The sequence below is a fragment of the Aquarana catesbeiana genome, linkage group LG13 (assembly GCF_042186555.1).
Source record: "Aquarana catesbeiana isolate 2022-GZ linkage group LG13, ASM4218655v1, whole genome shotgun sequence".
Taxonomy (NCBI): Eukaryota; Metazoa; Chordata; class Amphibia; order Anura; family Ranidae; genus Aquarana; species Aquarana catesbeiana.
Genome location: NC_133336.1, coordinates 171,969,484 through 171,992,340, shown reverse-complemented (window position 1 = coordinate 171,992,340; position 22,857 = coordinate 171,969,484). Strand labels below are relative to the sequence as shown.

Sequence of the window (22,857 nt, the reverse complement as noted above, 5' to 3'; positions counted from 1 at the left end):
TCCCCCAGAATACTCCGGTTAGTGGGCCTAATGACAGATGTTTTTTAGTGAACTGACCGATGTCGCCCGTCATTTAAGCCGTGTGTACTAGGCAGTAGTGACCCATGCATTGAGTGCACACGGGTGCCAACCCCCTTTCTCCTGTAACCCCCTCTATGCACTATGGATAGATTGGTGCATTGCACAAATCTACCCATGGCCGCCACTGCCACCCCCCATTCAGGCATCCGGCCCCTTTTCGGGTGCCTCAATTACAGCAGAGGAGGTGTTTTTTAAACACCTGATTAGAGCCATAGGCTCTAATAGGCATCAAAAACGGTGATCTGCGAGCGCCATGCTCACTCAGCTGTGTTAGGAAAGGGAATGAATCTTCGCTTTCCTAACACTGAACCGCCTCTCCGCCAATCAGGTGCTGGGGTCTGTTACCTGTCACCTGATTGGCTGAAACGACAGGCGCCGCTATTGGACGCCTATCAGGAAGGAGAGGACAGGAGTCAGGAGATGAGGGCGGCAGGAGACGCTGGCTTGAAGGACCCCGCTCATCGCCGTCACCCGCTGCCCCATCAAGACAGGGATAAGTGCCGGGCAGACGGCGGGCGGTGGGGGTCACACTGGCGCCATTCGATGGCACAGTGGCAGAATTTAGTGGGCACACTGGCAACATTTGATGGCACAGTGGCAGCATTTAATGGGCACACTGGCAGCATTTGATAGGCACACTGGCAACATTTGATGGGCACACTGGAAGCATTTAATGGGCACACTGGCAGCATTTGATAGGCACACTGGCAGCATTTGATAGGCACACTGGCAGCATTTGATAGGCACACTGGCAGCATTTGATGGGCACACTGGAAGCATTTAATGGGCACACTGGCAGCATTTGGCATACTGGCAGCATTTGATGGGCACAGTGGCTGCGTTTGATGGCAGAGTGGCTGCGTTTGATGGCAGAGTGGCTGCATTAGATGGCACAGTGGCTGCCATTGATGGCACAGCGGCTGTGTTTGATGGCACCATGGCTGCCATTGATGGCACACTGGCAGCATTTGATGGGCACAGTGGCTGCGTTTGATGGCACACTGACATCATTTGATGGGCACAGTGGCTGCGTTTGATGTTTTTTTTTTTTTTTTTTTCAGTTTGTTTGCGCCCCCCAAAAATGTTGAGCACCAGCCGCCACTGATACTAGGCTTAAGGCCCATACACATAATCAGAAAATCGTACGTAAAATACTGCTTTTGAAGCAATCATACGATAATCTGATCGTTAGTACACAGCTTTGGAGACCCGATCATACAATATAATCCGAAGGGACAAACAATATAACTTTTCTTGAACGGCACCAGATCATATGATTTTAGTTCATTGAGTGCAGTTGTTGTCCGGAAATACAATACACATACAGTGACTCACAAAAGTGAGTACACCCCTCACATTTTTGTAACTATTTTATTATATCTTTTCATGTGACAACACTGAAGAAATGACACTTTGTCCATTTTCACTTAGGGGTGTACTCACTTTTGTTGCCAGCGGTTTAGACATTAATGGCTGTGTGTTGAGTTATTTTGAGGGGACAGCAAATTTACACTGTTATACAAGCTGTACACTCACTACTTTACATTGTAGCAAAGTGTCATTTCTTCAGTGTTATCACATGAAAAGATAGAATAAAATACTTACAAAAATGTGAGGGGTGTACTCACTTTTGTGAGATACTGTACAACACAATATTTGATTAATTATGTGATTTATGAATTTACACTTAGCACAAGGATAGCACGCTTTTAATCATTGTTTGGTTGAAATACAATACAATACACAATACAATACACAGTACAATACAATACACAATACAATACAATACACAATACAATACACAATACAATAGAATACAATACATCACTTCTGAATTTTAATTCTGTTGTAGGAGAATTTTTGTACACTTTAGTAACCTTTTTTATTTTCGATATAAGACTAGCATGCAAAAAAAAATAAAAACGGACAATCATTCGCCCGATAATCTCATTGTGTGTACCGGACATTCGTTGTAAGTCAGTTTCAGCCATGTAGGAATCTCTTGTGTAGTATTGCCCAAATGCACACATAAAACAACAACACAGAAGCAAAGTCATTGCATAAGAGAGAGATAAGACTTTGAATGAGCCAATAAAGTCAGTCAAGCAAGAGCAGAAATTCCCTGACTGCAGTGTAATTGTGTACACAGTGTGACTTCCTCTATAGACTCTGATCTCCACCCCCTCAGTAAAGCCCTCCACTCCTGGAACAGCTCAGTTATTGTGTTGTCTGCAGAGCTCCAACATGCAACGTCTCCCACCCGGAGATCTGGAGAACCTGAAGCTGGTGGGACGCGGAGGATTTGGGGAGGTCTATAGAGGATGGAGCCAGAAGCTGAAAATGGAGGTAGCACTCAAAGTGGTGCAAGGAGCCCATAGGTATGTACTAACATGAGATCCTTTTACTTTCACTTTCGTTGATAACGGTACACAGTACAAAAAGGATGAATCTCTCTAATGGGGGCACAGATAGCAATGAAAACTGGAAGTAAACAGCTTTGAGCACCGTTCGAAAGCACCAAGGTCCCTGCTCCGGTGATCCCCACTGAATAAGGGTGCCTGCGTCTCAGACACTCATCCAGGAGTCACATGATGTGCAGGTAGTATTGAGACGCCACACTTCCAGATTAGGGTTGTCATCTCATCCCTTTAAACCCAAACACATATTAATTACACAGGTTCTGAGGCTAGTTTAATACAGATAAGGCACTAATTACGTTTAATTACCTCCTTAACCACTTCAGCCCCTTCCTGACCAGAGCACTTTTTGCGATACGGCACTGCGTCGCTTTAACTGACAATTGCACGGTCGTGTGATGTTACACCAAAACAAAATTGACGTCCTTTTTTTTTCCACAAATAGAGCTTTCTTTTGGTGGTATTTGATCACCTCTACGGTTTTTATTTTTTGTGCTATAAACAAAAAAAGAGGGACAATTTTGAAAAAAAAACACCTTTTTTACTTTTTGCTATAATAAATATCCCCCCAAAATATATATATATATATATATATATATATATATATATATATATATATATATATATATATAAAAAAAATGTCCTCAGTTTAGGCCGATATGTATTCTTCTACATATTTTTGGTAAACAAAATCGCAATAAGCGTATATAGAGTTGCCACCTCATCCCTTTAAACCCGAACACATATTGATTACACAGGTTATGTGGCTGATTAAGTTGGTAATTAAACTCACTTGGTGCTTTATCCGCATTTAATTGGCCTCAGAACCTGTGTAAATCATATGTGTTCGGGTTTAAAGGGATGAGGTGGCAACTCTAAGCGTATATTGATTGGTTTGCGCAAAAGTTATGGCGTCTACAAAATAGGGGATAGTTTTATTGCATTTTTATTTAAATTTTTTCTTTTTTATTAGTAATGGCAGCGATCTGCAATTTTTTTGGGACTGCGACATGGCGGACGCATCGGACATTTTTGACACTATTTTGGGACCATGGTCATTTATACAGCGATCAGTGCTATAAAAATGCTTTGATTACTGTGTAAATTACACTGGCAGTGAAGGGGTTAACCACTAGGAGGCGATGAAGGGGTTAAGTGTGTCCTAGGGAGTGATTCTAACTGTTGGGGGGAGGGGCTACACCTCACATGACAGCGATCAATGCTCCCGATGACAGAGAGCAGTGATCTCTGTCATGACACTAGGCAGAACGGGGAAATGCTTTGTTTACAAAAGCATCTCCCCATTCTACCTCTCCGTGACATGATCGCGGGCACCTTGCGGACATCGAGTCCACGGGACCCGTGGTCAGGGAGAACGCGGCGGGAGCGCGCCCCGCTTCTTAAAGGGGACGTACCTGTACGCCCTTTTGCCCACCAGCGCCCTTCTGCCAACGTAGATCGGCGTGCACTGGTTGGGAAGCGGTTAACAACACCAACCACCATTCAAGATATATTAGGCCGGTATTACCATCACACTACTTATACAGTAGATGTGGAAGGAAGAGAGGAAAGATTCCTGGTACCACACATTTATGGAGTCCTATAGTGGTATGAGAGAGACAACCTCAACCTGGACTTCCGCCAGGCCGTGCCCCCAACGCGTTTCACTCCGCCCCCGGAGCTTAGTCATGGGGACTCCATGGATGTGCAGCACCAGGGACCTTTCCTCTCTTCCTTCCAGTGACTACAGGAGCTGGGACGAGCTCCAACCCTTGCTGGTAGTGATCAAGCCTGAGCGGCACACTAAACAAACCGCGGGTATACAGTAGATGTGTTGCTTGATCTATTATGTGGAGATTTATCAGCTATAGATGGACTGCATGATATCACATATCAATGAATGGAGAGGGGTCACAGAGCTAAGACACTGTTGTGTAATAGATCACCCTGTGCCTTTTGTTGGGTGGAAATTCCCATGGGAATTTGGAAAAACCCCAGGGTAGGAAATTTAGGGGGTGGAAGTATTTAGTAACATCTGCTGCAACCCTGGTGTTACATAGTTACCGTATATACTCGAGTATAAGTCGAGGCCCTAATTTACCACAAAAAAATGGGAAAAACTTATTGACCCGAGTATAAGACGAGGGTGAGAAATGCACAGCTACTGTAAGTGGAAAAGAGGGTCAACAATGCCCATTTGCAGCCTCACTGTGCCCATTTGCAGCCTCACTGTGCCCATTTGCAGCCATAGGTCCCCGAAAGTTCAAACTCGGTAGTTAAGGGTTCCTAGATGCCCCCTAGCTTCAGCCAAAATTTGGGGTCTCTGAACCCAAAGTGTCCCGAAATGACATTGCTGCAGATGGACACAGTTGACCGACTTTGGGGCCCCGTATCTCGGGGCCACTTAGTGCTAGGAACTCCAAATTTGGTGTGCAAACCCAGTGGAACTAGCACCATAAAATAGCTGGGGTTTCTAGCACCAAGTGGCCCCGAGATACAGGGCCCCAAAAATCGGTTCAGAAAATGTCAAGCACTTTTCTGCAGCAGAGAATTACATTTTCCAAACCTATTTAGAGGCCCCGTATCTCGGGGCCACTTGGTGCTAGGAACCCCAGCTTTGGATATGTTATGGTACCAGTTCCACTGGGTTTGCACACCAAATTTGGGGTTCCTAGCACCAAGTGGCCCTGAGATACGGGGCCCCCAAATTCGGTTCGGAAAATAAAAATTTTTGCTGCAGAAAAGTGCTTAACTCGAGTATAAGTTGAGGGAGGCACTTTCAGCACAAAAAAATGTGCAGAAAAACTCGACTTATACTCGAGTATATACGGTAGCTTGAAAAAAGACACAAGTCCATCCAGTTCAACCAATAAAAAATACAATCCTATATACACAATCCTATACCCACAGTTGATCCAGAGGAAGGCAAAAACCCCAGCAAAGCGTGATCCAATTTGCTATAGCAGGGGAAAAAATTCCTTTCTGATCCCCCGAGAGGCAATCGGATATTCCCTGGATCAACTTTACCTATAAATGTTAGTACCCAGTTATATTATGTACATTTAGGAAAGAATTCAGGCCTTTTTTTTAAAGCAATCTACTGAGCTGGCCAGAACCACCTCTGGAGGGAGTCTATTACACATTTTCACAGCTCTTATGCCCCGTACACACGGTCGGACTTTGTTCGGACATTCCGACAACAAAATCCTAGGATTTTTTCCGACGGATGTTGGCTCAAACTTGTCTTGCATACACACGGTCACACAAAGTTGTTGGAAAATCCGATCATTCTGAACGCGGTGACGTAAAACACTTACGTTGGGACTATAAACGGGGCAGTGGCCAATAGCTTTCATCTCTTTATTTATTCTGAGCATGCGTGGCACTTTGTCCGTCGGATTTGTGTACACACGATCGGAATTTCCGACAACGGATTTTGTTGTCGGAAAATTTTATATCCTGCTCTCAAACTTTGTGTGTCGGAAAATCCGATGGAAAATGTCCGATGGAGCTCACACACGGTCGGAATTTCCGACAACACGCTCTGATCGGACATTTTCCATCGGAAAATCCGACCGTGTGTACGGGCATTACTGTGAAGAAACTTTTCTGTATTTGGTGTGATAAGAGCAGCTGGATGTGAAGTTAACTGTGACAGATGGGCAACTGATAATAGTCACATCCAGACCGTGACAAAAAAAGGAAATACTCCATATAGAAGGACCACATACAGTTTATATATAAAAGAGAAACTCCAGTTACGCTGTTAAATTCACAGCTGCTTGTGTAATATATCAATTTTAGCTGACTGTATGTGATACATTTATTATTATACAGAATTTATATAGTGCCAACAGTTTGGACAGGACTTTACAATATAAAGGCAGTAAGTACAGTTACAAAACAAGAATACCAGAGGATTCAAAGATGAAGTTTGGGAGTTAAAAACAACAAACATTTATACTCCTCTAGGTGGCTGCAGCATTGATCCATGCTGCATTTGTCTTCCACTGGCTCTAGGACTGATCCACCTAAATGAGTATAGATGTTTGTTTGAATATTGCTGATCGCTCAGTTCTCAATCTTCAGTCTCCAGAGAGCCGGTGACTGTTGGTCACCAGCTCTCTGCTCTGCCCCTCCAGCGCTCACTGGACTGCTGAGCTCCGGAGGGGGTGGGATCAGCTGGCTCAGCCTCTCAGCAGCATGCAGAGAGGCCGAGCCAGCTGCTGATCCAGGCATCTGGGTGGATCCCGACTTTGAAGTCAGAATTTTTCCAGAGCCTGGACTGGCTGAGTGACGTCACAGGAAAATGGGTCACAGGAGTGCAGAACTAGGTATACTCCTGTGATCCATTGGAGAAGTATAGCCAAAATAGCTTTGGCAATACTTCTCCTTTAAGTTGGCCATACACTCCATGAATTTCCTGATGAACAGTCTGAAATTTGATGAGTGGGTGACCCTGTCGCCATCCTCCTGCCTGACATCCTTTGACCAAAAAATCAATAGAGTCTGGTGGAAAATTATCAGCCAAACTGCAGCTTCATCCAATAAGATGGTGGGGCCAGCTGTCAAAATATAGTAGCCATAGTGGAAGATTCCTCCATCTGTGTTGTATAGCATAGATGGAGGAATCTTTATATGTGCATGTCTAGCCTTAGAAGAGTTCCTGCTCGTGAGAGCTTTCAATCTAAAGAGAGGGGCAAGTGATATGGTAAAAACTGTGCAAAGTTGTTTGAGAAAGTAATATGTTATTGGTAGCTAGAAACAGGATAGGCTTGCCTGAAGAGAGACGTTTTCAAGGATTGCCTGAAAGCGGGCAGAGTAAGAGATAAACAGATTGGGGTAGGGAGTTCCAAAGGATGGAAGAGGCTCTGAAGAAGTCCTGGATTAGAGCATGGGAGGAAGTGATGAGGGTGCTAGAGATGAGCATAGGAGGAGGTGACGGTGGCACTAGAGATAAGCATGGCAAGAGGTGACAAGGACGCTAGAGATAAGCATGGAAGGAGGTGACGAGGGCGCTAGAGATCAGGAGGTCTTGGGAGGAGAGAGTACAAGGCTTTATTTTATTGCTTGAGTGATTGGAAGCCAGTGAAGGGATTAGCATGGGGGGGGGGTGGTGGACACTGAGCAGATAGTAAAGCTGGAGTTTCTCTTTAATATATACTATACAATACTTTACTAACAATGGTATACTATTATTTTTTTTTTTTATATATACCAAAACCCTCAAAACTACCTTCTTCCTCGCCTCCTTTATTCCCTGACATTCTGCAATAAATAATAAGCTTTAAGCTTATTAGAGCATGTGACTGCATGGCTGTTACATGCCCCAGCTAAGGCACCTATCCTGTGTTAGAAATTGCCACTGCCTAATGTCCAGAAGCCGTAATGGAGAACAAGTTAATATTAGGAATGTTGCAGAGGTGAGCTTGGCTTTGAAGCTAGCCCTCTTTCTTTTGCCTCCAGCACTAGAAAGAAGCCTTGGCTTCCATATATCCAGGCAGGTTTCCTTATTTTATGTATAGAGTAATACTGCATAAGTAACAGGCTCACAGTAGCTTTGGGATTCTTCATTTCAGTTCCAACCTGAAAAAGCTGATGAAGGATCTAATGAAGGAACGAAATATGATGCAGAAAGCAAGCAACCCCCATGTTCTTCGTCTCCTTGGAGTATATGAGAAAGTGGAAGGCAGTCTTGTAGAGTATGGACTGGTCATGGAGTATATGCCCTATGGTTCTCTACACACTCTCTTTGACGTTATCCCAGATGTCCCATGGGCTTTGAGGTTCCAGATTCTTCATCAAGTGGTCCTTGGAATGAACTACCTTCACAGTCTGAATCCTCCAATAATCCATCGGGATCTAAAACCCTGCAACGTCCTTTTAAATAAGCATTTAGATGTTCAGGTAAGTGACCTGTGACACATGCATAATATTTAAGCTATTTAAGAATGGAAAAGGTAAGGAAAATGAATCCCACCACCACCATGTCTGAATTTGAAACCATCTGGAGATTCTTTTTGATGCCATTATCTGACAATTCATATCAAATGAATTATAATTCTTCTTTAACAGATCACAGATTTTGGATTGTCTAAGATTATAGGGGTTACGACTTCTTCAGTGCCATCGTTTGCAGGGACATTGCCCTACATGCCGCCTGAAGCTTTAAACAACATTAACTATCAGGTTTCAGAATCGCATGATGTTTACAGGTAAGAAGAAGATGGCTGTGGATTAAGAATTTTATTATTGTTTTTGAATCTGCGTACATAATGAACCATATTGACAGCCCTGTGTACATATAAAGTTACAAACTATACATAAAAAAAAAAGATTTCTTAAAGCAGATCATTACTGCATCTGAGCACCACAAACAAAAAACACTATTTAATTCATTTTTAATATTCAAAGCAAACTCCTCCATCCATTCAAGTCACCATGCTTTATTTTGCTGAGAAGTCACTTTGAAAAACACCCCCTAGCATTTCTAGCCATTGCCATCTTGAACAACGGCAAATGATTTGTGTAGCATTTACTTCCTGGAATCCATCAGCCCTTAGCTCAACCATGCATGCAGGAGAGTGCACTAAGCTGAGAAAACACTGCCTCCTTCCTCTCCTTCCCTCCTGAAGACTCCTGGGATGTATGACATCATTTGCCTAGGCAAGAACTTCAATTGGATGAGGGCTTTGTGAACAGTGAATCCTTATCAGATAATAAAGCAGGACTACATTGCATCTGAGTACCACAAACCAAAACCACTATAAAATTAATTCTTATTATTCAATGCAAACTCATCCATCCATGTCTCCATGCTTTATTTTGCGGAGAAATTACTTTCAATACCCCATCCCCCAGCATTTCTGGCCATGGCCATTTTGAAAGGGCAAATGATTCATGTAGCATTTACTTCCTGGAATCCACCTGCCCTTAGCTCAAGCATGCACGCAGGAGAGTGTGCTTAGGAACGAAGCCCCGCTCATCCCCCCCTCCTATCTGCGGAGCCGACATTGTCACTGTGGGCGCCCGGCTGTGACTTCACAGCCGGGCACGCACTGCGCATGTGCGAGCGGCGTGCCACGCTGTGACTGGCCGGTCCCAGATGATTGCTGAGAGGGAGGGGTAAACTTACGTCCGGTGGAGGAAGTGGGAGCTAGAGCCTTCTAAAAAGAGGGTTTCTGCCCCCCCCCCCCCCAAAAAAAATGACATGCCAAATGTGGCATGCCTGGGGGTTACCTTCCCTTAAAGCGGAAGTTCTGTTTTTTGGGTGGAACTGAAGACATAGGTATGTGAGAACCGGCATTCTACTCCTTGGGTGTCTCTGGTTACATTGTACTGTATACTGACTGGTATACTTTACACACTGTAGTGTTTAGTTTCACTTTAACCCCTTCCCACCCACGCTATACCCGAAAGATGGCTATGGAGCAGGTTTAAAATGCCGGGAGGGCGTCCATGGACATCCTCCCGTGCTCGTGATGCGGCGCATGGGCGGCGAGCTCTGTGATCGCCGAGTCCTTCGGACTCTTGCTAAAGAATTGCTATACAAATTTGCTACAAATTGGAAAAGTGTCGAATAGAACTTTGTGCTTCAAGTGCTCTGCAAGTGTACAACTTGCCAATGAAAATGTGCAGCAAGTTAACAGGCTTACAGTTCAACACTGCCACAAATTTGTGGCAAGTTATCCTTGCTATCTGAATTATCAGTGCCCACCAGTGCCGCCTCATCAATGCGCATCAGTGCTGCCTCATCAGTGCCCACCAGTGCCGCCTCATCAGTGCCCATCAGTGCTGCCTCATCAATGCCCACCAGTGCTGCCTCATCAATGCCCACCAGTGCTGCCTCATCAGTGCCCACCAGTGCTGCCTCATCAGTGCCCACCAGTGCTGCCTCAGTGCCTATCAGTGCTGTCTCATCAGTGCCGCCTCATCAGTGCCCATCAGTGCAGCCTCATCAGCGCACATCAGTGAAGAAATTTTTTTTTTTATAACAAACTATGAAAAAAAATGTTTTCTAAATGTTCTGCTTTTTTTGTTTGTTTAGAAAAAAATCAAATGGTGATTAAATACCACCAAAAGAAAGCTCTATTTGTGTGAAAAAAAATCATAAAAATGTAATGTGGGTACAGTGCTGCATGACCGCGCAGTTGTCATTCAAAGTGTGAAAGCACTGAAAGCTGAAAATTGACCTGGGCAGGAAGGGGTAAAAGTGCCCAGTAGGCAAGTGGTTAAAGTGCATGTAATCCCCAAATATGAACTTCTTTTATTTGCTACCTTTTGGTCTGGTAAATACACTATTGAAAGTGTTTTGCTATATGTGTGTGACATAGTCATCTAGTGCCCAGGGCAACGATAGCAAACTGCCCACCCTCCCCGATGGAGGAGGGGATGAGGCTAATAGCGGCACGTGCAGTGAAATGTATGTAGTGTTTGTGGTATATGCTAAAATAGTTGTGGTACATCGCAGCAGGAAGAGGAAGGAAAACATGTTCCTTGCGCCAGTGGTGTCAGTGGAAGGAAAAATGTCCTTGCATCACTGGTGTCAGTCTGAGGAGGACTGATTGTCATCTGTCAGTGGGATGAAAGAAGGGAGGGGAGCTGGAAGGTGGGGTCTGTGGGATACACAGAACTAAAGGACTCTATGGGGCCCTCAGGGAGGAATGGGGGCTAAAAGGGCTTATTTAGACCTGCGACTATCCTTGCCAGGTGCCAGCTGTCTGGGACTACCAGCTCCTGATGACAGAGGATGGTGCTGTGGAACCCGGTGTGTGGCAGCGACACAGGCCCCAGCAGAACAATACTTTATTAGCTGGGCTGGTGAGTAGGTGAATTCAGGATAAAGAATACGTTGAAACTTAAATTAACACAGGGGATACGGGGTGAAGTTCCTCTTTAATTTATAGTTGATGGAAGCTGAACTGACCCTTCCACATTGCAATGCATTTCCTCTTCTTCATAACTCAGTACTTGTTTGAAGAAAAAGGAACTTACTATAAACCTAGTGTTCCAGGAATAATTATTGTAGGTCCCTTGTCCTAAACAAGGCTTCTAGTACATTAGTTTAGGTGGTAGCTAACCTGGCTATTCTGTAGTTTGATCAAATGGTTTTCTCCTAAGCTTGAGTTGAACTGGGTTTCTCTCTTCTGTCAATAGGTGGCACTGTTACCTTTGGCATTAGTATGATAGATTACAGTTAATTTTAGTTATAAGTGAATGTGTTTCTAAGCCAATCAGCAGGAGTTTCTTTGGCCACTGAGGCTACTGGAAAAGACTATTTATTCGGAGAGAATCAGGTGATCGGGGTTCTTACCAACCGGCTGAGGCCTGGGGGGGGGGGGGTGTGCGGAGCAGCAGCAGAGGTGTAAGCCTGAGGCCTAACCACATGTAATGGGTCTCGGCCTGAGGGGAGCCCGATCGTTGCCAGGAGGCATAGGAGAAGAAGTTGCCAGAGGCACAACCACTCTTGTGTTTAAGGGATGGAGTTCTGAAGGAGTACCAGAGCAGACTCTTCATCAGCCGGGGACTGTGAAATGTTGGAAAAGCTTCAGGAGAGAACTCATCCAAGACGTACAGCAGGTAGCTGTTAGTAAAGCTTGGAGTACAGCGGTAGCTGTAAGTAAAGCTTGAAGATAAGTACAACAGGTAGCCATGAGAAAGCTTGAGGGATTCAGTGGGTAGCTGTGAGTTCGAGGAACGCAGCAGGTAGTGGGTGAAGCTTGAAGAATACAGCGGGTAGCTGTGAGTTGAGCTCGAGGGATCCAGCGGGTTGCTGTGAGCTGAGCTTGAGGATCTACAGTGGGATACTGTGAGTGCAGTTGTTTCTATACGAGACAGCAATTGCTACAAGATACAGATCGCTTCATTCAGCTTAAAGGTCCTTTATCTATCTGTATTGCTGTCTGCCTAGTTCTATTTTTGTCCTAGGAGTCTGCCAGTTTGCTATTGCATTTGCCTAAGGGTGTCCTGTGCCTTACCCCTCTCTCCCACTGTTCCTTTTAAGAGAAATAAATCTCTCTTTGATCATTTTTAAAAGTGACTGGCGCCCATCTTTTCACCTTGCACTACACCCACCATGCCTAATAACCTGCACCCTGAGGAGGAATGTCCGCTCTCCCTGACTCTGGGGGTCACCACCAGGCCTCTGGAGGTTGGGGAGACCGCTACATTAGGAATAATAGCTGTAGCTGGAATAGAATGTTTTATGTTGATACTTGTATATCCGTGAGTTGTATGCTATGTTATATTGTTTTTGCCATATTTTAGACACTGACTCTCTGCTATGTTTTGCTGTGTTGTAGTTTCGGAATCTTAGCGTGGACAGTATTTTCAGGGGAAGAGCCTTACCCAGGTAAGTCCTTGTAAACCCTGTTTTTTTTGTTATGTTTCTCATATAGCTCGAAGTAATTATTCACATTCACCCGGATTTGTACTGTAAAGTAAAATATGTTGTGTTATTCATTATAGCTGTTTGTTCAGTTCTAATGAGTGTCAAGAACATACCCAACATTTATGACCACACAGGTAACTAAGTCACCTTAATCTAATCACTCTGGAATGTGCCGAGGCAAAGGCTCCCACCCCCCCCCTCCACGTGCTTCAGTTTTGCTGAATGTTGACCCATTCAAATGTCCTAACTTCCTTCCTCATAACTTCCTTTCTCTCTGTACTGCCACTGCGATTGAGCGCCACCTGCAGTGGAGAAAGTAAACTGCACCTGCCTACAAGTCAGTTCACTTAATTATTTTTTTATCATTAACCAGTTCCGGACCAGCCACCGCAGTTATACTGCGGCAGGTTGGCCCGGCTGGACGAAGCATTGTAGCTCTACGTCTAGGCGGCTGAGAGGATCGGATTCACTTAAGAACCGAACAGTCTCCAGGCCCAGTCCAATGATTTCTGGCTTGGACCTGGTGATCGGTTCTGGCAAATGAAATCCTTCCCCTGCCTGTGTAAGTGTAAACAAAGCAGGGGAAGTGATGTCATCTCCCCTCGTGGAACTCTTTTCCGCTCTGGAGAGAGGAGAGAAGACATCTCAGAGTAAGTTGCACCAACACTACACTGACACAGTATATACATAGGCACACTTGTCACCCCCTGATCACCCCCCTCCCCCCACAGTTAACCCCCTCACTTCCTGTCACTGTGTCACCCAGTGCAGTGTTCATAATTTTTTTTTGATCACTGTACTGGTGTCATTTGTGACAAAAATCCGTGTTAGGGTACTTGGTGGTAGGCCCAGATAGGTCTAGGGACCCCCACTTTAACCCCCTAATAAAGGTTTAACCTCTTGATCACCCCCTGTCACCAGTGATCACCGTATTGGTGTCACGGGTGACGTTAGTTATTTTTTTATAGCGTCAGGGCACCCGCCATATATTACCTAAATAAAGGTTTAACCCCCCTGGTGGGTGATATCAGTTAGGTTTTAGCGTCAGTCAGAGTCTGTGTCGCCCCAGACAGCGTCGGATTAGTGCCAGTAGCACTAACACCCACGCATGCACCATACACCTCCCTTAGTAGTATAGTGTCTGAACGGATCGATATCTTTGATCTGATAAGAGCTATATTAGCGTCCCTAGTAGTTTAGGGTTCCCAAAAATGCAGTGTTAGCGGGATCAGCCCAGATACCTGCTAGCACCTGCATTTAGCCCTCCGCCCAGCCCAGCCCAGCCCACCCAAGTGCAGTATCAATCGATCGCTGTCACAGGTAGAGGTAGTCATAAACTAAAAGCTGCGTAAATTCCAGAAAATGTACCATAGTTTGTAGACACTATAACTTTTGCGAAGATCAATAAATATACGCTTATTGACATTTTTTTATCAAATACATGTGGCTGAATACATTTTCGCCTAAATGTATTTTATTTATAATAAAAAGTAGAAAATATCATTTTTTTTTCCAAAATTTTCTGTCTTTTTCCGTTTATATCGCAAAAAATAAAAATCGCAGAGGCAATCAAATACCGTCAAAAGAAAGCTCTACTTGTGGGAAAAATAGGGCGCAAATTTCGTTTGGGTACAGCATTGCATGACAGCGCAATTATCAGTTAAAGCGACGCAGTGACAAATTGTAAAAAAAATGCTCTGGTCATTGAGCAGCCAAATCTTCCGGGGCTGAAGTGATTAAAGAATTTTTATTGAATTTTCAAACAAATAACAGATATCAAGGGCAGCTGGTTCCGATAAATAACAATCAGGTATAGCAATAAACATTTGCATACAAATATCAAACAAAGTAAGGGAACATAGTCTTACAAATGATCAAAGGAATCATACATAAACAGTATAGTAAAATCCCTGTTTGCCCCAATAGGTTCTAGCTGTAAACAGGCGCTAGTCAGTATAAAGACAACATTATCAAAAACAGTTTAATAAAATAGAAATAGATAAGACTGTGAAACCTTGATGTTACTAATTGGAATAATACTGAATTATGGTTTATGAACTGCAGATCATGTAATTGAGTCTCTAGGATCACTAATCCATATTTGCCATAGTTCCCTAAACTTGGCCATGTTGTAGTTTTTATATGCCAACATCAACTCGTATTGAGCTTTTGCGTTTTCAACCGTATAACAACATCAAAAAAAAATTTGGTGCGTCATTTGATTTCCATAGTTTTGTTATAGTCAGCCTTGCTGCTATTTACCTCTTCACGCCAACGTAATGCAAATATGCAGCCTTCGGCTTGAAGGGGTTGTACAGGGGTGATGCGTGCAGCTTAAGGCATCACCCTGGTACCGTTTTTTAGAGCCCATTGCCTGGCTTTCTTGTGATCACAACTGATGCGGCTCTTATCCCAAGCAGCGGAAGAGGATGTCGTCCCCCCCTCCCCCTCCCGCCGCCTTCACCCACCAGGAGGCCTGAGCGACCAGTCAGCATGTCAGCACGTCAGCCTCCTTTGATCGGATCTCGGATCTAATAACCTGGAAGCAATGTCATGACATCACTTCTGGTTTACAGAAGACTTAAAGGCGTCAAATTTTAAAATATGACAATATTCAAAACAGCCAAATTTGGCGTTTGGAATACTTTGAAGTGCAAAGGAGGGATTTGGCATCGTATAGACCCCAGATCCCTTCATAAAGAGTAACTGTCACTGCCTATTACTGTCACTAGGGATGTTTACATTCCTTGTGACAGCAATAAAAGTTATCAGATTTCTTTTTTAAAGGGACAGTGTAAAAAAATAAATAATAAAAAAAAAGTTAAATGTAAAAGTGCCCCATCCCTCTGTGCTCGTGCACAGAACCGAACACACACGTAAGTCGCCCCCGCAAATGTAAAACAGTGTTCAAGCCGTGTTCAGTGTTCAACAGTAAAGCCCCGATCATTAGAGCAAGCGCAATAATTCTAGCATAAGACCTCCTCTGTAACTCTAAACTGATAACCTGTAAAAAGATTTAAAGTGTCGGCTATGGAGATTTTTAAGTACCGTAGTTTGTCGACATTCCATATCCCCCTTTACATCAGGTATCCCCCAGCGGTGTCCCCCTTTACATCAGGTATCCCCCAGCGGTGTCCCCCTTACATCAGGTATCCCCCAGCGGTTTCCCCCGTACATCAGGTATCCCCCAGTGGTGTCCCCCTTACATCAGGTATCCCCTAGCGGTGTCCCCCTTACATCAGGTATCCCCCAGCGGTGTCCCCCTTACATCAGGTATCCCCCAGTGGTGTCCCCCTTTACATCAGGTGTCCCCCTTTACATCAGGTATCCCCCAGTGGTGTCCCCCTTTACATCAGGTATCCCCTAGCAGTGTCCCCCTTACATCAGGTATCCCCTAGCAGTGTCCCCCTTACATCAGGTATCCCCAAGCGGTGTCCCCCTTACATCAGGTATCCCCCAGCGGTGTCCCCCTTACATCAGGTATCCCCCAGCGGTGTCCCCCTTACATCAGGTATCCCCCAGTGGTGTCCCCCTTTACATCACGTGTCCCCCTTTACATCAGGTATCCCCCAGTGGTGTCCCCCTTTACATCAGGTATCCCCCAGGGGTGTCCCTCTTACATCAGGTATCCCCTAGCAGTGTCCCCCTTACATCAGGTATCCCCAAGCGGTGTCCCCCTTTACATCAGATATCTTCCAGCGGTGTCCTCCTTACATGAGGTATCCCCCAGCGGTGTCCCCCTTACATCAGGTATCCACCAGCAGTGTCCCCCCTACATCAGGTATCCCCAAGCGGTGTCCCCCTTGCATCAGGTATCCCCCAGCGGTGTCACCCTTACATCAGGTAACCGCCAGCGGTGTCCCCCTTTACATCAGGTATCCCCCAGTGGTGTCCCCCTTCACATCAGGTATCCTCCAGCGGTATCCCCCTTACATCAGGTATCCCCCAGCGGTGTCCCCCTTACATCAGGTATCCCCCAGCGGTGTCCCTCTTACATCAGGTGTCCCCCTTACATCAGGTATCCCCCAGCGGTGTATCCCTTACATCAGGTATCCCCCAGCGGTGTCCCCCTTACATCAGGTATCCCCCAGCGATGTCCCCCTTACATCAGGTATCCCCCAGCGGTGTCCCCATTACATCAGGTATCCCCCAGCATTTTCCCGCTTTACATCAGGTATCCCCCAGCGGTGTCCCCCTTACATCAGGTATCCACCAGCAGTGTCCCCCCTACATCAGGTATCCCCAAGCGGTGTCCCCCTTGCATCAGGTATCCCCCAGCGGTGTCCCCCTTTACATCAGGTATCCCCTAGCGGTGTCCCCCTTACATCAGGTATCCCCCAGCGGTGTCCCCCTTACATCAGGTAACCCCCAGCGGTGTCCCCCTTCACATCAGGTATCCCCCAGCAGTTTCCCCCTTACATCAGGTATCCCCCTTTACATCAGGTATCCCCCAGCGGTGTCCCCCTTCACATCAGGTGTCCCCCAGCAGTGTCCCCCTTACATCAGGTGTCCCGCAGTAGAGCCCCCCCTTACATCAGGTATCCCCCAGCGGTGTCCCCCTTACATCAGGTATCCCCCAGCGGTGTCCCCCTTACATCAGGTATCCCCCAGCGGTGTCCCCCTTACATCAGGTATCCCCCAGCGGTGTCCCCCTTACATCAGGTATCCCCCAGCGGTGTCCCCCTTACATCAGGTATCCCCCAGCGGTGTCCCCCTTACATCAGGTATCCCCCAGCGGTGTCCGCCCTACATCAGGTATCCCCCAGCGGTGTCCCCTTGCATCAGGTATCCCCCAGCGGAGTCCCCCTTTACATCAGGTATCCCCCAGCGGAGTCCCCCTTTACATCAGGTATCCCCCAGCGGTGTCCCCCCTACATCAGGTATCCCCCAGTGGTGTCTCCCTTTACATCAGGTATCCCCCTTTACATCAGGTATCTCCCAGCGGTGTCCTCCTTTACATCAGGTATCCCCTAGTGGTGTCCCCCTTACATCAGGTATCCCCTAGCGGTGTCCCCCTTTACATCAGGTATCCCCCAGCGGTGTCCCCCTTTACATCAGGTATCCCCCAGCGGTGTCCCCCTTTACATCAGGTATCCCCCAGCGGTGTCCCCCTTTACATCAGGTATCCCCCAGCGGTGTCCCCCTTTACATCAGGTATCCCCCAGCGGTGTCCCCCTTTACATCAGGTATCCCCCAGCGGTGTCCCCCTTTACATCAGGTATCCCCCAGCGGTGTCTCCCTTACATCAGGTATCCCCCAGCGGTGTCCCCCTTTACATCAGGTGTCCCCCTTACATCAGGTATCCCCCAGCGGCGTCCACCTTTACATCAGGTATCCCCCAGCGGCGTCCACCTTTACATCAGGTATCCCCCAGCGGCGTCCACCTTTACATCAGGTATCCCCCAGCGTTGTCCCCCTTACATCAGGTATCCCCCAGTGTAGTCCCCCTTACATCAGGGAACCCCCAGCGGTGTTCCCCAGTGGAGCCCCCCCTTACATCAGGTGTCCCCCTTACATCAGGTATCCCCCCCCCAGTGGAGCTCCCTTTACAGTCTCCACCACCATTACAGAATTCCAGAAGTAATAGAGGCCGAGGGGGAACAAAAAAGAGGCAGAGCAGGCCGGGTGGCTGACAATAGAAATCGAGCTGCGGCGCCGCCCACCCCCCCGCACCTTTCCACAACAGGTCACAGACAGACCGGCAGTGGGGCGGGGGGTAGGTGGCGCTGCAGCTCAATTTCTATTATCAGCCACCCAGCTGGCTTCTTGTGTGTTCTCGGCGTTACTTCTTCTGGTCTTCTAGTGGCAGCGGCGGGCGGCAGCGAAAAATCGGGAAAAAATGATTTCCCGGGACATTTCCCAGGAAATGCTAAAATCGGGAAAAACGTCTAAATCCCGGGAAATTCGGGACAGTTGGCAAGTATGAGTTAGCTAGCCTGCCAGGTGGCTCTGCTCCAGAATAGTGTCTGGTTACACAAGATAGTGTCATCAGGTGCTAGGTTCCTTTTAGTTAGAGCCCTTCTGTAGTGATGTCATGGGTGAGTCAGTGCCCAGATATAAGCCAGGTTGGGAGGAGCCCTAGTGTAGTTGGGGAATTTGGAGCCAAACGCCCCACATCTAGGCAGATATAGCTATCCAGTGTAGGTCCTAGACGAGGCTGAAGGTTGTGGGGAGAGGTACACCTGCACCCAGGAGAGCCAGCTGTGGACTTCTTAATCTTTATAGAATTGGGGGTTAGGGTGGGTTGCAAAAGGCCTTTTGGCCTGCCCAAGAGTTTCCTGAGTGAGGCTATTCCCCGGTAAAGGTGTACCAATAGAGGAGGTGACTACAGAGATCCCAGTCCAGTACATACTAATGACCCAGAGTGGAGAGAGACTATTAACCTCCCTAGCGGTAATCCCGAGTGTGGATCGGGGTTAATTTTCAGTACCAAAAGCGGTAACCCCGAGCCACACTCGGGATTGCATCTCAGTACCAGGTACATGTAAACTTACCTTGTACCTAGGATCCTGCAATGCCCTCCCGCTGTGTCCTCCACCCGATGTATCAGTGTCCCGGGCTCTGTTCCCTGCGAGCGTCAGGATGCATGGGGCGGAGCCCGGCGGGAAATTCAAAAAAGTACAAAAAACATTACACACACATTTTAATCTGTAGATTACATTAGTGTATCAAATAGTTTCACATCAGTTTTGTCCCTAGTGCTTTGTCCAGTGCCCTGCCTGCACTTTTATATTATATATATCATTCTTTCTGCCTGCAAACTTTAGAACGTCCATGGCATCCAAAGACTGTCCCTCTATGTCAAAAGCGGTTGTAGACCAGCTAGAAAACAGCGATAGTGAATTAGAATCACTTGCAGAATTGAGCCATAGTGATTTGTGGGGAAATTCATCATCAGACACTGAAAGTGACGACAGCGACAATTCTGCGACTAATCTCAGTGATGTGCGAACTTGGTGCTCTATTGACTGATACGGATCACACAGCGCTGAGCTCAGTCGCAGAATCGTCGCTGTCGTCTCTTTCAGTGTCTAATGACGAATTTCCCCACAATTCACTATCACTCAATTCTGCAAGTGATTCTAATTTACTATCACTGTTTTCTAGCTGGTCTAAAAGCGCTTTTGACATAGAGGGATGCTTTTCATTGTCCTGATTGTGACGTCGGACTTTGTGCAGTCCCATGTTTCAAAATTTATCATACCTGGGATGTTTACTAAACCAATATGCAGTGTCTAGTATTACACTGACTAGCAATATTGCACCCTTGTTTTTTATTTGATTACATTATTGAACAAAATGTATTATTATTATATTATTATGTTTTATAATTATTTATATTTATTTATTATATTATAATAAATAACTATAAATAATTATAGTTATTTATTATATTATAATTTATGATTTCGTGTTTCAAACTTTATCATACCTGGGTTGTTTACTAGCATCTTGTTTGAACAGATTTAAATGAGTTATTCCTAAGAATTACAGGCCTACAATATAAAACAACAAAATTCTATGCAAAACAATGTACCGCTTTGACATTCAAAAATCAGACATAATCAGAACGCCACGGAGGGTTAAGGGATGATGGCTGACTTAAGTGCTGCCTGATGCTCTCACTTGTGACTACTGCAGCCCGTCCACTAAATGTCATTGACTATGTAATATCAAGTAACCCCGCATTGCATGTCGCTGTGATGTAACTGTTTATGTAATTAATTTTCCAAGTCCCACCAGTAAAGTGCAGCAACTCTATATATATATATATATATATATATATATATATATATATATATATGTGGATGCTTCTTGTTTGGGGATATAAAGGTCATTGGCTGGGAATGTCAGGAGGAGGCCTCTGGCATGGAGCGTTATAAGTGTTGTTTTTTTATATGCAAGAGCTACATCCTGTAAGTATTACTTCTCTGAACAGTTTGGTGCCCTTATAGAAATACAAGGGGTTGTCAATATCACATCTCTTATTCTGTTTCCTAGGTATTCTTCCAGAAGTAATCATGCGCTGTGTAACTAAGGGTCAGAGGCCCGCAGTGAGTGTTCTAGACCGGTACAATGATGTTAGAATGGTGCCAGAAGCCAAAGATTTAATGATCAGATGCTGGGATCACAATGCAGAGAACAGACCCAGCTTCCATGGTAAGTGTAATGATAACCTAATGTGTAGAAGTGCATGCAGTACATTAATGTCAGACATAAATAAAATTGAGGAAAGTGGAAAGATAACGCTGGACCTGTAGGTTTATTTTATTGATATTGTTATCTTAAGGTATTACTGTTGGTGTAAATGATCAAAGTGATAGACCTATCCAAGATAGGAGCTTCTGGAGAGGACTAGGAGCAAGCCTCTTACCCACTGATTATGGACCCTGGGTTTCCAGGGAACAATACTCTTTGTGAGGTGTATGCCTGGGGACCCTTGAAGTAATGTTACTTTGGATTCAAGTCCATGTCCCCCCCAGGACACACAGACTCTGGGTACCCTGTATAGGGCCTATATGCCATATTGCAAATAGTGACTGCTTTACACTTTTGGGACTCATAGCAGATGCTGATGTCATCAGCCAGCCACCTGTCTTGTATTGACTGCTATAATGTGTATTGTAGTTAGGGAGTTAGGAGACGAAAAGGCTAGGACCTGAAAGGTCATATCTCTGAGTCACCTAGTCTGGAAATGATTAGTTAATTAGCTCATGTTAATTTAGGTTTCTGGTTACAGGTGTATTGTTAGAGTAATATGAGCAGAAGGCGGGAACCACCTACTCAAATGTTTAAAAGCCTATATTCTGTGTTCTAATAAAGTGTTCATGTTCAGCAGCCAAAACGAGTACTGTCTAGTTCTTGGTTGTCGGCGGTTTGGAATATCTGATATCTATATTCAGACTGGAAGAAGTGGTATGGGGCGAAAGCGGAGTGTGGGACATTTCGTTGCAATCTGGTTTCATGGGCAGGCAGCTTCTACAACTCAGAGGATCTACACAGTCTCCTTGGCTTGTAGTGAGGTGTAAAAAGAGAAGAAATCGAAGGGCCACGCCACTGCCAAGAAGTCCAGATATGTTGTTCCATTAAAGGTCAGGGGTACCATTCAAAAAGTAGCCAACGCGTGTCAGGGGTCCAAGTGCCTTCTTCATCAGGGCTTGACTGGCAACAACGGGAACAAACCAGAACTTGAACTGGTCCTACAATGGTATTTTTTTCCGGTTTGAATTCAAAGCACAGGCCTAGTCAGCAGCTTGAACAAACTGCTGACTAGACCTGTACTTTGAATTAACAAAAAAAAAGAAATACCATTATAGGTCCAGTTCACTTCTGCTTTATTCACTTTGTTGCCAGTCAAGCCCTGATGAAGGAGGCACTTGGACCCCCAAAACAGGTTGGCTACTTTTTGAATTGTACCCCTGACCTTTAATGGAATAACCTTATATCTGGACCTCTTAGCAGTGACATGGCACTTCAATTTTTTAAACCCTTACCTATTCCCAGTGAAGTGAGACAGAGGTGAAACAAATCCTCCTAAATGTGTTGTACCTGTTTATCTTCAGCCATTTGTCCTGTACATCCTTGTAAAACTCAGAGATAAAACAGATTTTTCATAGACTCACAAAGCAGGGGGTGGGGAGCTAAAGTTACACACTGTACAAGAGTTCTAAGAGCTGATTGGAGGGAAAGGGCACACCCCCTCCTTCACACAGCACACAAAAACAGTGCTGAGGCTATCCATCACAGGCTGTGGGCTGGAGGTTCCCACCCATGTCACCTTTTTACCTCTCAGTGTCGGATAAACTTGTCAGAAGTGACTCATGCTGATAACAGAGGAACTAGACAGCAGAGAGAAATTACACTTACTGCTCTGGAGAGAGGCAATTTAACACTAAATAAATAGGTGCTTTGTTCAGATTTCATGACTGAGGTTTACAACCACTTAAAAAAAAAAGAAAAATTACCCAG

The 22,857-nt window shown here is 45.4% G+C and overlaps 1 protein-coding gene across 1 annotated transcript in view; it reads left to right on the top strand.

The window, feature by feature from the left end:
• The first annotated feature begins 2,247 nt into the window (after window positions 1–2,247).
• Window positions 2,248–22,857, top strand: part of LOC141117133 (receptor-interacting serine/threonine-protein kinase 3-like) — a 30,668-nt gene continuing 10,058 nt past the window's right edge. The window contains exons 1-5 of the mRNA XM_073609771.1: window positions 2,248–2,459; window positions 8,078–8,405; window positions 8,574–8,713; window positions 12,800–12,849; window positions 20,890–21,048. Coding sequence (XP_073465872.1) covers window positions 2,326–2,459; window positions 8,078–8,405; window positions 8,574–8,713; window positions 12,800–12,849; window positions 20,890–21,048 — 811 coding nt within the window. The 5' untranslated portion in view covers window positions 2,248–2,325. The remainder of the gene's footprint in view (window positions 2,460–8,077; window positions 8,406–8,573; window positions 8,714–12,799; window positions 12,850–20,889; window positions 21,049–22,857) is intronic.